The sequence below is a fragment of the Myotis yumanensis genome, unplaced genomic scaffold (assembly GCF_028538775.1).
Source record: "Myotis yumanensis isolate MYYU_CA2020_CCGP unplaced genomic scaffold, mMyoYum1.0.hap1 SCAF_16, whole genome shotgun sequence".
Lineage (NCBI taxonomy): Eukaryota > Metazoa > Chordata > Mammalia > Chiroptera > Vespertilionidae > Myotis > Myotis yumanensis.
Window position 1 is genome coordinate 37,529,776 of NW_027223767.1, and position 14,575 is coordinate 37,544,350.

General features: G+C 54.8%; 2 protein-coding genes and 1 long non-coding RNA gene across 12 annotated transcripts in view; 1 reads left to right on the forward strand and 2 right to left on the reverse strand.

Moving 5' to 3' along the window:
• On the forward strand, positions 1–4,278 carry NKIRAS2 (NFKB inhibitor interacting Ras like 2). 5 transcript variants are annotated; one of them, XM_070395227.1, is made up of 6 exons: positions 1–100; positions 478–882; positions 1,279–1,386; positions 1,791–2,032; positions 2,651–2,855; positions 3,669–4,278. In XM_070395227.1, the coding sequence occupies exons 3-6, from the start codon at positions 1,293–1,295 to the stop codon at positions 3,767–3,769; spliced, it is 642 nt and encodes a 213-aa protein (XP_070251328.1). In that variant the 5' UTR covers positions 1–100; positions 478–882; positions 1,279–1,292; the 3' UTR covers positions 3,770–4,278. The 5 variants fall into 5 exon arrangements, with proteins under 5 accessions (XP_070251328.1, XP_070251330.1, XP_070251329.1 ...); XM_070395229.1 differs by having other exon boundaries at positions 831–882; XM_070395228.1 differs by having other exon boundaries at positions 478–1,386.
• On the reverse strand, positions 947–3,382 carry LOC138994920 (uncharacterized). Its single transcript, XR_011468490.1, has 3 exons — positions 3,257–3,382; positions 1,847–1,990; positions 947–1,533 (listed from the first exon to the last, which is right to left on the reverse strand). It is a non-coding gene; the product is annotated as an uncharacterized lncRNA (long non-coding RNA).
• The window catches only part of ZNF385C (zinc finger protein 385C), a 54,158-nt gene continuing 43,799 nt past the window's right edge, over positions 4,217–14,575 (reverse strand). For 2 of the 6 annotated variants that reach the window (XM_070395220.1, XM_070395221.1), the window contains exons 4-10: positions 14,415–14,563; positions 12,532–12,642; positions 9,284–9,449; positions 7,213–7,506; positions 6,503–6,699; positions 6,052–6,162; positions 4,217–5,583 (exon numbers count right to left, since the gene is read on the reverse strand). In XM_070395220.1, the coding sequence (XP_070251321.1) occupies positions 5,347–5,583; positions 6,052–6,162; positions 6,503–6,699; positions 7,213–7,506; positions 9,284–9,449; positions 12,532–12,642; positions 14,415–14,563 (1,265 nt within the window). In that variant the 3' untranslated portion in view covers positions 4,217–5,346. The remainder of the gene's footprint in view (positions 5,584–6,051; positions 6,163–6,502; positions 6,700–7,212; positions 7,507–9,283; positions 9,450–12,531; positions 12,643–14,414; positions 14,564–14,575) is intronic. The other 4 variants (XM_070395225.1, XM_070395222.1, XM_070395226.1 and 1 more) reach the window with 4 other exon arrangements.

Consider the following 14,575-nt stretch of genomic DNA (forward strand, 5'->3'; position numbering starts at 1 on the left):
GGATGCACCCGGAAGGACGGAGGCCTGGCGGCCGTGCTGCCCCTCCCCTGATCCCGGTGCTCCTAGGGGCCCGGCTGGGGTGCTGCGAGGGCCCCGGCAGGTACGGAGCTGGAAGGCGGGGATCGGCCGCGCGCCGGGGCCGCTTTCGGTGGCAGGTCTTTGCCGCCATGGATTCCTCCGGGGGTGGGGGTGGGGGTGGGGGTGGGGTGGGGGCGGCCCCTCTGGGGAAACCTGTGGCGGAGGCCCCGCGGGCTCGCTCTCGGGGTACCTGCTCATCGGGGAGCTCAGTGTATGGGGCCCTCGGGGCGGGTTGGGGGGTCTGTCTCAGGAGTTTCCTCCGGAGAGGGTTCTGTTTGGAACCCCTTTGGGGAATGGTCTCTCTGTTCCGGGAGGGATCTGGGGCTGCTGGTGGGAAGCCGCCGCGATCCCTGGCGAGAAGGGGTTTCTGTGTCTGAGCCTTCTCCTCTGGTCCGCCAGCCCAGGGGCCGCAAAAATCGTCTCCTTTCCGGAGCCTGTCCTTCCTCAGATCTCTTCACTTCTTTCCTGTCTGGTGGTCTTACTCTTGGACGGGACTTGACTAGGAACCAGAGGGAATTCGTTGTCTAGATAAGTCATACAGGAAAGTAAAATGTTCTTATTTGTTCACCAGGAAGAGTGGCTGAAGACAGATCCACACACAGTAGTATTCCTGCTTATCTCTCCTCGGGGGTCAGGGGTAAAGAGGGGGAGGCGAGCACGGGCTCCCTGCAGTAACTGGTGCTCCCAAGTCCTGTGCATGGAGAGGGACTTGGCCGGTGTTTCCTTTTAACCAGCATCTCTTCCCCCCTTAGGGCAGCATACAGTGAGCACCAAGTCACTGGCCAGCTACGGGGAATCGCGAAGGTGAAAAAGATACAGCTCCCTGCCCAGGAGGGGACATAGACACATCATTTCTTTTTTTGTTGATATATTTTTATTGATTTCAGATAGGGAGGGAGAGATAGAAACATCAACGATGAGAGAGAATCATTGATCGGCTGCCTCCTGCACGCCCCCTACAGGGGATTGAGGCCACAACCGGGCATGTGCCCTTGACCAGAATCAAACCCGGGACCCTTCAGTCCGCAGGCCACCGCTCTATCCACTGAGCCAAACCGGCTAGGGCGAGTGAGACACATCATCTCTGACATACACCCTGACTAGAGGAGAGGGCAGTGCTGGGCCCCCGAGGCTTCCCGTGCAGCTCAGAACTTGGGCTCTGTTTTGATCCACCTCACCCGGCGTGCTGCTTTCTTTAAGGTTGAAGGCCAAGCATGGGGAAGAGTTGCAAGGTGGTCGTGTGTGGCCAGGCATCTGTGGGCAAAACGTCAATCCTGGAACAGCTTCTGTACGGGAACCATGTAGTGGGTGAGTGTTTTGTTTGGGGGGGGGGGGGGGGCGGGGATGGTGGAAGAAGCTGAAGAATAAGGAGTAGGATTTAATAACACAGAGAAGCCAAAACCTGCTCCTGGAGTAAAGTCTACATCATGCCCTCCAGCTCTACAACATTGAGACCTGGAGGAAGGAAACCCAATATCAGAGATAAGGAGGAAAAGCTCCCAAGTCTCCCTTTTGCTTAGCATGGTGTGAACATGAGGTTCATGTCTGTTCCCCCAAATCGCTCCAGTCCTGCTGGATTCGGTCTGGCCCCCTCTTCTCAGCCCCCGCATTCCTTTCCCTCCCTGTCTGGCCAGCCTGTCAGGATATCCTCAGTCACTCATGTTATCCCATCTCCTTTCTCCCTACAAACAAGTGTCCTCGTTTTATCTCAGGTTCTGAGATGATCGAGACCCAGGAAGACATCTACGTGGGCTCCATTGAAACTGACCGGGGGGTGCGGGAGCAGGTGCGTTTCTATGACACCCGCGGGCTCCGGGACGGGGCGGAGCTGCCGAGGCACTGCTTCTCCTGCACCGACGGCTACGTCCTGGTCTACAGCACGGACAGCCGGGAGTCCTTTCAGCGTGTGGAGCTGCTCAAGAAGGAAATCGACAAATCCAAGGACAAGAAGGAGGTGTGTGTGGGAACCCCGGTGGTGCGAGAGAGCGGGCCCGGGGCTGGCTTTGGGAGGCTTGGCATGGCTCTGTGTTTTACTCACTTTCTAGGCGGTGGGTCAGGAGCTGGAGGCGGGATCAAGGCCACTGGAAGGTGTCCTCACCCATAGAGGTGGCCCCATGCTGAGGCAGCTCAGCCGAAAAGGCCTCAGATTAAGAGCTCCCCGGCCTAACACGTGAAGCCCCCGCTAGTCCTTCTTTTACTGGCTCCATATTTTTAGTTGTGAAAGCCCTTCTTTTCTTAAGTCCCCCAGTCAGCTGTGGGCATTCTGGGAGTGCTTCCTCATGTTATTTAGCCCAAATTGAACTGACTGCTGGTCATGAGCAGACATGGGTGATGCAGGGCTTGTAATGGAACTCCTGGAGGGAGGGCCAGACGGAGGCCAGAATTTGAATAGAGGAAGGCAAGGAAAAAGCAATGACCTCCCTCTCCTCACTTCATAATTTCTAATAGAGGAAGAGAGATCAGCCATTAAAACTTCCCTTCGCTTAGGACTCCTAGGTGGTGGCCAGCCTTCACACCCTTTTCTAAGGCCCGTGGCACATCCACAAGTCTCTACTCTGTCCCTCTTCCCCAGGTCACCATCGTCGTCCTTGGCAATAAATGCGACCTGCAGGAGCAGCGGCGCGTGGACCCAGACGTGGCCCAGCATTGGGCCAAGTCGGAGAAGGTGAAGCTGTGGGAGGTGTCTGTGGCTGACCGCCGCTCCCTCCTGGAGCCCTTCGTCTACCTGGCCAGCAAGATGACCCAGCCCCAGAGCAAGTCCGCCTTCCCCCTCAGCCGTAAGAACAAGGGCAGCGGCTCCTTGGATGGCTGAAGAGCTGCCATCCCTTCTTCACCTCCCCAACCCCAGGCCAGCTTCTGGGGCTGTGGAAGATGGGTTGAAGGGAAAGGCAACTCCCACTAGGGCAGGCAGCTGGGCTGTTCCGGGCTCGGGCCACTTTGGCTCCCTCCTAACTCCGGGAAGTGCAGATAATCTAGGTTAGTGCCCCCAACCTCTCCCCCCACCCCAGCTTCCATCCCATCTGCCCCTCTGGGACCTGGGGCAGATGTGGGTCAGGGTCCCTCCCACCTGCCCTGGTTGGGAAGCCGAGCTGCCCCACAGAAGTGCCGCGTCTAGGGTCTGGCTCTGATCACGGGTCCCACACCTCTGGGCTTCTGCCACACACACACAAACACTTACGGCACCAGCCTGGACTCTAGGGGAAGGGCGTCCAGGTATCGTGTACGCGTGTGCGTCCTCGTGTTAGGGGTGCCTCCTCACCCAGCACCCTGACCTTGTTCCCGTCTGTACCGTGGCTGGAAGAAGCCAGCCTCCTGGGAAGTGTGATTTTCTACTTGACCTCCCGCCCCAATTGTTTCACTTCCTCTTCCTGCTTCATTGGTTGAGGTGGAATGGAATGATGACTGGGCTGAGTCACCTGGAGGCTTTGTTACCCAGCAGGGCTTTTTCTCTCTGGGCTTTGGTTTCCTTATCTGTACAGTGACAGGAGTTGCTTAGATGGCCTTCCAGATCCTCTGCAGCCCTATGACTTTATAACGCCCCTGGCTTCGGGCCAGCTGACTGTATCCTTTGTTTCTTCTCCCTCTTCAAGGTGCTATGCCTACCGGCCCTGGAGGCTGGGACTCTGCTCTCCGACAACCGCCAGGGGGCAGGAGTGCACTATCTACTCTAGTTGCCAGAATGGCTGCTTAGTGCTCACTGGGGAACCTCACACCCCCGGGGGCTGGTCTTCACTCTGTCCTGTGGTTGTTTTCAGCTATTAGCTGGACTCTATTTATAAATTCCCTGTTATAAGTTAGTATGCTGCCATGGTGAAGGCTGGACAAGGTGCTCCTCTAGCCCTTCTTACCTCAGATGCCTCAACAGAACAAGGCAAACATGTAGTAACTTCTCAGGAGCAGACAGATCTGTTGGGGCTCAGAAGGGTGGTTACACTCTCAACATGCTGTAAGGTGAGCTCCTGACCCACAGCGTCCTGGGCCCGCTTCGTGCTTCTCTCCGGGCTTCTGTTGGGCACCGCTACCATAGGGGAGCCCGATAGCCGGGCCGCCTCCAGTGCATGCCCCTTCCCAAAGCAGGGGAGGTGAGCAGGGGCAGGCGGTCCCAGGCTGGGCAAGTCAAGTTAGGGCATAGACAGGCTCGGGCTTAAAGTTCATTTATTGATGCATTGGACACAATAAAACCACAACTGTTATCAAAAAGTTTCCCTCCCGTCCGCCCCTTATTTTCCCATTGGAAATAGCCTTTTTTAAAAAAAGATACAGGTGGATACTGGCAAAGTCCCATATTGTGGGGTGAGGGGGACCATACTGGGATAGGATGGAGGTTGTGACGTTAGCATGAGGATGGGTCTGTGGTTACCAGACTGGATCCCAACACTCAGCTTCACAGTGAGGGAGGCTTGGGGTGCTGGTCGGTTGGGAGGGGGGGAAAGCTGAATTGTGCGAGGGACCAGTTTGGGTTGAATAGCTAGAGAAGAAAGCTCTTCATTTGGGAACCCTGGTGGGGGGCGGAATTCAGTGTCAGCTGGGTCCATAGTCTGAGGGAGACCCAGTGTCCCCCACACCCCAGAGCTGGAGTTCAGGAGAAATCAGTAAAAGGCTAAGAGGGGATTGATCACTTCCTCTGTTAAAACGGCCCAGCCCCATCCCTTTGGAGATGACCCCTAACAGCTTCCAGCACCGTGGCTGTGCCCCACCGCAGCACGGCTGCCTTTCTCCTCCAGCTTCCGCCACGCCCCCGTGGCCCCCGTGGTCATCGTGTCCAGAGCCCATCCCACACCGTGTCATTCTCCAGAGAAGCCGGCGAATGGGGAGGGCCTCCCAGAGCACGGGAGTCGGGTTCAGTCGCAGACTTGTCCCAGGCTAGCAGTTAAGATTTCTAGGGCCCTTGGCCATGTGGGGGTAGGTCTTGGGGGGGACGACATGAGAGCACCGTGGGGCGGGGCTAGGATTTTGCATAGATCTTGGGGATTTCTCGGTTTGCTCCCTGTACATCGGGCTGGAGGTGCGGGGAGCCCAGGACTAGAAGGCTGGGGAACTGAGGGTGGGCATGGCCCTTGGGCCAGGGGGTAATAGTTGAATCCAATCCCCAGTCAGATGGGGTGAAGGGCATCTGCCCTTCAAACCAGCCCAGCTCTTCCTAGGTTGGTCAGGAACCCCTCGGCTGTGAAAAAAATCCCCTGCGGGATGTAGGAACGGAGGCGCCCTGGGGAGAGGAGGGTGGGGAAGGTGACCGCTGGGAAGGTGGCCCTGGCCTCCCTGGAAGGGCTAATACGGGGCAAAGAGGATGGGTCCCGTGGCAGGGCGGACAGCTCCCGCTGGGGTGCGGAACAGAGCTGGGCCCAGGATGGGAGCCGGGAAGAGGGTGGTGGCTGCGGTGGGGGCAGGCCGGAGGGCCAGGGGCCCTGGCAGGGCACAGATGGCCGCCGTTGCGGTGGGGATCGGGCTAGGCAGGAAGCGGGCTGCCAGCGTCTTGGTGAGTTGCTTCTGCAAGGCCAGTTTCGACTGCAAAGGAGAAAGAGGGCTGTACACAGTCTGATCCCAGAAAATCCCCCTGCCCTGGGCTCCGTCCTTGGGCTTTCTGCTGCAGGATACACATGGCTTTTAGGGTTCCAAACCTAAATCCTCCTCCCTTCCCGCCCCCAGACATTCATTCCAAAGGGCTTTCTCCACCACCTGTCTTCCTGCCCCCAAGGACGAGAATCGGGATGGGCCAAGGGAGGAGGCTGTGTTGGGCGGAGGTAGAGATGGTTTCCAGGAGATGGCACGCCCACCCCTCGCTCTTGCCCGAGAGATTCCTACCCAGGCCCACCTCCCGGACATTCCTCTGGGCAGATCCCAAGAGAGCCAAAACCCAGCCCCAGGCAGCCTCGGAAAGGGGTGGCTTTATTCCTGCCTCAGCCCCCCATGAGGCCCCCCACTCCCCGCCTGCCCTTGCCCAGGGTCCCAGCCCCGTTGCCTGGAGACAGATACCTTGAGGATACTCACAGCCAGCGCTGCGTGCTTCTGCAGCTTGCTGTGCTGGCTGGAGGGCTTGGGGGGCTTCCCGGCCAGGCGGTCTTTGTGCCTCCTGCTGCTCAGGTGCTGATGGACAGACAGGCAGACAGACAGACTGGGAACAAGATGAGGAAGCCCAAGGACCCCCAACTTCCCCATCGTCCTCGACTAGCTCACCCTTCTCTACCCACAGTTCACACATTGCACCTACATGTATTGGGCATCACCTGGAGTGGCCGTGGGAAGGGGAGCTAAGGCTTGGCCTCTGTCTCCAGGAGCCCACTGTCCCACCAGCCTTGTTCCTCTTCCTCCACCTGGCCCTGCTCTACCCACCTTCTCTCCTCAGCTCCCTCCTTCCTCCTCCCCTGGCACTGGGCCCACTCCCTCAGCCCTGCTCCAACCCTCGTCCCGGCCTCCCTTCTCCCACCTGCTTGAGTTGGGTCTCTGAATTGACCTGGAGCTGACAGACAGCACAGTGAAAAGGGGGGCTGGGCCCCTGCCGGCCCCCCCGGCCCCCGGTCACTCTTTTGGCCTTGTGTCCAGCTCCTCCCCGGGGCACTGGGCGGCCCCGGCCCCTTCGGGGAGCCCCTCGCTGACCTTCCACCATCCACCGGTGCTTGGCTCCTGGTGGAAGGAGAGAAGAAAGTCTGTCAGCTCCGAGGAGGGGCTGCAAGGCCACGGAGACCCCTCCGAACCAGGTCAGTCTGGTTGTCCCTTTAGCTCTGAGGCTGCTCAGCACATACACTCCCCACCAGCCACATGAGATTCCTCTTTCCATCTCCACAAGGTCCTCTCATTTGAAGCCACCCTCCCCCAGGGAGGCCTTCTTGCAATATAACTGGTCAGCTTCCTTCTCGAATCTCAGTCCCCCGCTCTGGGCCTGATGTAAGGAGAGATGGAGGAGGTGTCTCCTGTGGTCTCTGCAGTGACCCTTCAGTCCTTGCGTCTCTTCTCCATTCTCCCTTAAGCATTAGTGGGAGGACCCGAAGTGCACGCCCAGTAACAACTGAGCACAACGGTCTAGGTGACCAAGTCCTTGAGCAAAGCGCCCAGAAATTCCAGTTGCCCCCATCTGGTGAGGGGCAGTCTCCCCGCTCTTCTCCTTCCCCCGGACTCCAGCTGGCGGGGCACACTCACCTGTGTTGTGAGCCTGAAGCTGGGAGGCAGAGTTCACCGTCACCTTACACGTGGGGCAGTAGAGGCGCCCCTTCTCACTCCTGCCTTCCCCACTCACACCGCTTCCCATAGCAGCCGCCACTGGCTCAGGTCCTGGGGCCTCTGTCCCAGGCTCTGGGGAGCAGGGTGGGCAGGAGGAAGAAGAGGAAGAGGAGGCAGCATCCAAGAGGTCTGAGTGGGCGGGCTCCCTGGGCATCCCGTCGGGAGTCTGCGGTGGCCGGAGTGGGGGGCCAGGAGGAGGGTCTGCAGGAACTGCTGGGGACATGGAAGGCATCGGGTAAGAGGGTGAGGCCTGAGCTGATTCCCGAGACCTTGATTGTAAGCACTGACATTAGGGGTGGCTGGCAGAGTGGACGGGTCACTAGTGCAGCGGTGACCAGCGCTCAATTCCAGACCCACTCTACCATCCAACTCACTGGGCAGACCTGGGCCTCTTTGGGCCTCGGTTTCCCCATCTGAAAGCATAAAAGTTGGGCAGAGTAATCTCAGCCCTCATGGCCCTGATAGTCTAGTTATTGGCTGTTAAGTAAACGGAAATTAGAAAAGGTACTAGAATGTTCATGGAGCACTCTTCATAGTAGCATAAAACTGGAAATTATTCAAATGCTCATCAATAGGAGAATGGGTTTTAAAAAAGTTGTATGGTCCTACAATGGAATACTGCATGTCAATGGAAAAGGACAAATTACAGCTACCACCACAACCCCACAGAAGAATCTTACCATGAATGTTCATGAAAGATGAACAAAAGCCTACATTCTACACAGTTTATCAAAACCAAGTGAAACTGGTCTATGTGAGAAGTTAGGATCATAGCTACCCTGGGGGAAGGGGTGTAGGTGGTTGAAGAGTGTCATCCCAAAATTCATGTCCCTCTAGAACAGTGGTTTTCAACCTTCCTAATGCCGTGACCTTTTAATACAGTTCCTCATGTTGTGGTGACCCCCAACCATAAAATTATTTTCGTTGCTACTTTATAACTGTAATTTTGCTACTGTTATGAATCGTCATGTAAATATCTGATATGCAGGATGTATTTTCATTTACAAATTGAACATAATTAAAGCATAGTGGTTAATCACAAAAACAATATGTAATTATGTATGTGTTTTCCGATGGTCTTAGGCGACCCCTGTGAAAGGGTCGTTCGACCCCCAAAGGGGTCTCGACCCACAGGTTGAGAACCGCTGCTCTAGAATCTCAGAATGTGGCCTTATTTTGGAAAAAGGGTCTTTGTAGACGTAATTAGTCAAGATAAAGTCATACTGGCTTAGGGTGGGCTCTAATCCAATGACTGGTGTCCTTATAAGAAGACCATGGACACATGGGAGAACCAGATGTGAAGATGGAGGCAGAGATTGGAGCGATGCATCCACCAGCCAAGGAATGCCAGGCAACCACCAAAAGCTGAAAGAGGGGCATGAAACAAATTCTCCCTCTCCATTCCATGAAGGAAGCAGCCTTGCGGACACCCTGATTTCAAACTTCTGACCTCCAGAGCTGTGAGAAAAGACATTCCTATTGTTTCAGCCACCCAGTTAGTGGTCATTATAGTTCCTACAAAACTAATACAAGTAGTGCCTGGAAGGGGCCCAAGGTGGGCTTCTGGGTGCTTGAGAGAAGTTTCTTAATCTCGATATATCCAGACCAGAAAATGCACTGAGCTGTCCACTTGTGATATGTGCCTTGTCTCTGTAGGAATGCTCTAGCACAAGCAGACATAACAATAAGACATCTCTCGCCCTAACCGGTTTGGCTCATTGGATAGAGCGTCAGCCTGCGGACTCAAGGGTCCCAGGTTCGATTCCGGTCAAGGGCATGTACCTTGGTTGCGGGCACATCCCCAGTAGGGAGTGTGCAGGAGGCAGCTGATCGATGTTTCTCTCTCATCGATGTTTCTAACTCTCTATCCCTCTCCCTTCCTCTCTGTAAAAAATCAATGAAATATATTTCTTTTAAAAAAGACATCTCTCAACCCCTCGTCAGAAACCAGATTGGGAGTGGGGGGCGGGGAGAAGAGTTCAGGACTGACCTTTGCGTTGTGGCTCTTCGGGGGTTCCACTGGCCACGGTCGTGGTCGGAGACACCAGTGTCCCATCCTGGGCCAGGGTCTGGGGCCTCTGCTTGCTCTTGGCGGCTTCAATTGCCTTGAGTTTTCTGGCATGTTTGTGGCCTTTATAATGTGCTTCGGCCTGGTTCTGGGGCGGGGAGGGCATAGGGTCACCATTCATTCCCTGAGTCTACATGTCCTATCTGCAAGCTGGCACTGGACATGGGGCAGGTCAGAGGGAGGCAGGGCTTGGGCCACACAAGGAGTGAATCCTTGTCACTGCCATCATCATCACAGTATGTGCATGGCCCTGAGGTTTACAGAACACATTCTCATACGTGAGCTCCCAGGCAAGCAGCCTCTGGCTTTAAATTCTGACTCAGCCACTGAGTAGCTGTGCATCTTTGGGCAAGTCACCTCACCTCTCTGAGCCTCGGTTTCCTCACTCAAACTCTGTGTTAACACTGGCCTCACAGGATTGTGAGAATTAAATGAGAACCTGAATGATCAGTGCCTAGTTCATACAGTAGGTGCTCAATGAATGTTAGTTACCAAGTTTATAAATGCACAAATGGAGAAAACAGAGCAATCCTCATCCTTTGGGACATGTGCACCACAGACCATTCATCCCTTTTTCATATTTTCAACAAATAGTTATTGAGCATTGGCATTTGCCAGGCACTGTGAAGGGGCCCAGCATGAACACATAGATATTCTCTCTGAGGGAAGTCTCTCTGTCCAGCTGGTTCACAACTTGTAACCTGAAAGCCTGGAGGAGCTCCCATATCTGGCCTGGCAGTGTCCTCCCTCCTTCAACCAGGGGTCCCTGCTTATTGCTCCCAAATGCAGCAAAGACAGGCCCCTCCCTGGACACTTTCACTAGAACAGGTCAGCTGAGAGCATCTCCCCAAATCCCAGAGTTGCCCGGACAGAAGGTAAACCTTCCCTGAGAAGGCCAGGAAGAGGCCCCTTCACGATCCAGGGGCAGGCTATGGTAGAAAGTATGCAGGCCTTGGGGTCAGCCAGGCCTGGGTTCAGATCCCAGCCTTGCTACTTACCAGCTGTGTAGCCTCAGGCAGGTTACTCAACCTCTCTGAGGCTCAGTTTCCTCATCTGAACAGGGGATGATAATTGCACCTCTATCCACCTCACAGTTGTATCATGAGAACTAATTAAGACAATAGGCACGAACAAACATCCTATATAATAAAGAGGCAATATGCAAACTGACCCTCATGCCCTCACAAGATGACTGCCTATGACCAGGCTGGCAGGGGGGTTAGTGAGGGATGACCAAACGACTGGACACCAGGCTGCGTGGGGAGATCCAGGCCGGCGGGGGTGGGGGGGGTGGGGGGATGGGGGGGGGGGCGTGAGGGGCGACCAGGCTGGCAGAGGGGGCAGTTAGGGGTGATCAGGCCAGCACGCAGAGGCAGTGAGGGATGATCAGGCTGGCGGGGGGGCAGGGGGGGGGGGGCAGTTAGGGGCAACCAGACAGGCAGGCAGGTGAGCGATTAAGAGCCAGCAGTCCTTGCCCTAGCTGGTTTGGCTCAGTGGATAGAGCGTCGGCCTGCGGACTGAAGGGTCCCAGGTTCGATTCTGGCCAAGGGCACATGCCTGGGTTGCGGGCTTGATCCCCAGTAGGGGGCGTGCAGGAGGCAGCTGATCAGTGGTTCTCTCTCATCATTGAAGTTTCTATCTCTCTATCTCTCTTCCTCTCTAAAATCAATAAAAATATATTTTTTAAAAAAAGAGCCAGCAGTCCAGGATTGTGAGAGGGATGTCCCCAAGGGGTCCCAGATTGGAGAGGGTGCAGGCTGGGCTGAGGGGACCCCCCCCCCCCCATGCACAAATTTTGTGCACTGGGCCTCTAGTAGTCTCTAAACTCTCAGGTGCTTTAAGAACTCAGCTCCTGCCAGGCTGGCATGGCCCAGTGGTTGAGTGTCAACCTATGATCCAGGAGGTCACCGTTTAATTCCCAGTTAGGGCATGTGCCCAGGCTGTGGTCTCCATTGCCAGTGTGGGGCGTATAGGAGGCAGCCAATCAGTGGCCCTCTCTCATCATTGATGTTTCTATATCTCTCCCCCTCTCCTTTCCTCTCTGAAATAAATTAAAAACAAAAAACCCACTCAGCTCCAGCCCTGGCCAGTGGTTCTCAGTGGTTAGAAACACCACAGTGTCACAAGTTTTATTCCCAGTCAAGGACACACCTGGGTTGCGGGTTGGTTTCCCAGCCCCAGTCAGGGCGTGTGTGGGAGGCAACCAATCGATGTGTCTCTCTTACATTCAAGTTTCTCTCTCTCTGTCTGTCTCTCTCTCCCCCTCCCTCCCTTCCTTCCACTCTCTCTAAAAATCAATAGGGGAAAAAAAATCCTCAGTTGGGGATTAACAAAACAACAACAAAAAACCAAAAACAAAACCCCAAAAACCCAGCTCCTTCCCTGGCTGAGTAGCTCAGTTGGTTAGAGTGTCATCCAAGGTTGCAGGTTCAATCCCTGGTCAGGGCACATACAAGAATCAACCAATGAATGCATAAATAAGTGGAAACACATTATGTCTCTCTCTCTCTCTCTTTCTCTCTCAAATAAATAAATAAAAATTGTTAAAACAACAACAACAACAACATATTAAAAGAAAAAACACACAAAACTCAGCTCCAAACTCAGGAGCTGATGGGTGGCTACTGGGACCAGAGTGGGGAAGGGCAATGTCTCTCTCTCACACTCTCTCTCTTTTAAAAATATGTTTTTATTGATTTTTAGAGAGAGGAAAGGAGAGGGAGAGAGAGATAGAAACATTGATGAGAAACATCATTGATTGGCTGCTTCCTGCATGTCCCCTACTGGGGATTGAGCAGGCAGCCCGGGCATGTGCCCTGACCGGGAATCAAACCGTGACCTCCTGGTTCATGGGCCGCCGCTCAAGCACTGAGCCACGCCAGCCGGGCAACTCTTCTCTCTTGCAGAAGGGTCCAGAACACAGGGGAGAAGCACAGGAGGGAAATGGAGTCCCAGTGGGACTGAAGAGGAACGGAGCAGAGGACTCTGGATAGAGAAGAGGATGGATGAAGGAAGGACCAGGAGTGCCTCTTTTGCAGCCACAGATAGAAATCTGAGACCACGGCCCCTTTGCTAACGCCTATTCCTCCAGGAAAGATCCCAGAAGCCCAGTCTCCAGCCCTCTCCCTGCCCAGCCCCTCCCCCAGCATGTTTCCACTACTCCCTCTCACCGCTGAGTTGAACCTCAGGTGACAGATGTTACAGGAAATGAAGAGCTTCTTCTTCAGAGGGGAGGGGACCCCAAAGGTGTGGCTGATGACAGCTTTCTGGACCGGGTCCATCTGTGAAGGGGTGGGAGGGCACAGTAACTCCGGGGTTGCCTCTGGAAGGGGGCAGTTCAAAACGCCCCGAACTAAAGGCTATCAAGGAGGGCAGTGGGCACCCTTAGGAAGAACTTTACCATCCTTGTGATGCCACACCCAACACAAGAAACAGCCTGGTCCCTGGCAGACTTTATCTGTCAGCCTAGGCTTCCGCTTGGAGGCAGGGGGATGGCCAAGGTGCCCTCCATGATCTTGAGAGACAGAACCATGTCCTGGTGATCACCTTGGCATTTCTTGCTGCCTCTGGCCTCTGATTTTGTTTTGTTTTTCTCATTCACAAGAATCATACATGGGGACAGATTGTTGGGGGTAGGGAGAGGCAGGGAAGGGACAGAATCCCTCTGTCGGAATTTCCTCTCCCGTAACCCAGCCTTGTGCTGGACCTAATGGCTGGGGAGATCAGGCTCATCTTATGAGTTCTGCCACTGCCACAGGGCCTGAGAGGGAGAGGAAGCCCCGGCCAGGATGGGGCAGGTGACAGCAGGTAGAGGCCCTGAGTAGTAGAATCATTTCTTTGCAATGTTAATGTGTATGTCTTTTTCTTTTTCTTATTTTAAATAATTTTTTCTTCTCTTTTCTCAGGGGCCTAGATTGTTGGGCCAAAAGCGGAAGCCATCTGGGCTTGCTTGTCCAGAACTTTCTGTTCTCGTCTCTCAGGAAGGCTGGGAGAGAAAAGCATGGTTTCAGGAACTTCCCTGAGAACAGAAAGAGGTTCTAATTCCCACAGCAACCAGGGCCGAGGCAGCAGGGGACAGGGCCTCAGAGAATGGCCTGCAGGGCCCCCAGCGATCAGGACAACAGCGCTTCACCTGAGGGTCCATGTGCCTGAACAGTGAGCATGTCAGCAAGTGACAGCAGAAACCTAAGACCAGAGGACCCTCCCCAAATGCCTCAGGTTCCTGGAACCTCTGTGCAGCCCTGGAGGGCAGGCAGGAAGGAAGGGACTCCTCAGGGTGACTGAAGCCAAATTCCCCACCATCTTGTCAGGGTGGGTGGGGCTCACTGATGATTGCATTTGATTTTTCAAAATTAAAAAGGGGGTAGCATTCCTTATGGCTCATGTAGTGAAGTCTCATTCATGCTCACTACCCTTGTTCTTCACACACATACACACATGGAAATACACAGAGCACATGAGCTTACAGACAGTTACAGGTTACAGTGCCATGCAGAATAACACACACACACAAATGGCACACAGACAAAGGCACAATCACCCAACCCATACAAAACACACTCAGAGGTCAGACACCCAGCAGAACGCACATAGTCAACACAAAGACACAAAACATCTCTCAGCTACCCGTGCACACATATTACATACGGAGAAACAAAGAGTTGTTTACAAACACACACACAGGACACCAACACACATCCACATCCACAAATAACCCACAAAGACCTATGGATTTACAAACCAACACGGAAAGGCACACTCAGTTGCACACACAAATCATCCATAGAAGTCCCTATACCAAAACTCAAGTGAAATCTACAGTACAGACCCTACAGGCCTAGCAGTTGTTCCTGGGGGGACACCTTTCTCCTCCCCTTGCCCAGAGAGCTGGGCCTGGGGGTCTCTATTTTGGGAGCACCCCGTCTCTTGGGGATGGTGGAGGGAAATGAGCTCTGGGTGAGACCCACCTTCTGAGAACCGGCCCATCCGAGCCCACCTTCCATGCCCACCCCCAGCTTGGCTGTATGCCCCCGCCCGCCAGCCCGGCCCATACCGTGCTGAAGTTGGGGAAGAGACTGAGCGGGGCAGCGCCATTGAAGTGGAAGGCGAGCAAGTGCTTGAAGTCCAGCGGGGGCTGCAGAGGCCTGGCAGCCAGGGGCAGGGAGGCCAGCAGGGGGCTGGGGGTGCTGGACGCTGGGCCTGCTGCAGGAGGAA

Excerpts from the sequence above, each read along its gene's own strand:
- NKIRAS2 (XM_070395228.1), top strand. The coding sequence starts at position 1,293 with ATGGGGAAGAGTTGCAAGGTGGTCGTGTGTGGCCAGGCATCTGTGGGC. Across the intron at positions 1,387-1,790 it reads GTACGGGAACCATGTAGTGG|GTTCTGAGATGATCGAGACC; the intron begins GTGAGTGTTTTG and ends GTTTTATCTCAG. Across the intron at positions 2,856-3,668 it reads GTCCGCCTTCCCCCTCAGCC|GTGCTATGCCTACCGGCCCT; the intron begins GTAAGAACAAGG and ends TCCCTCTTCAAG.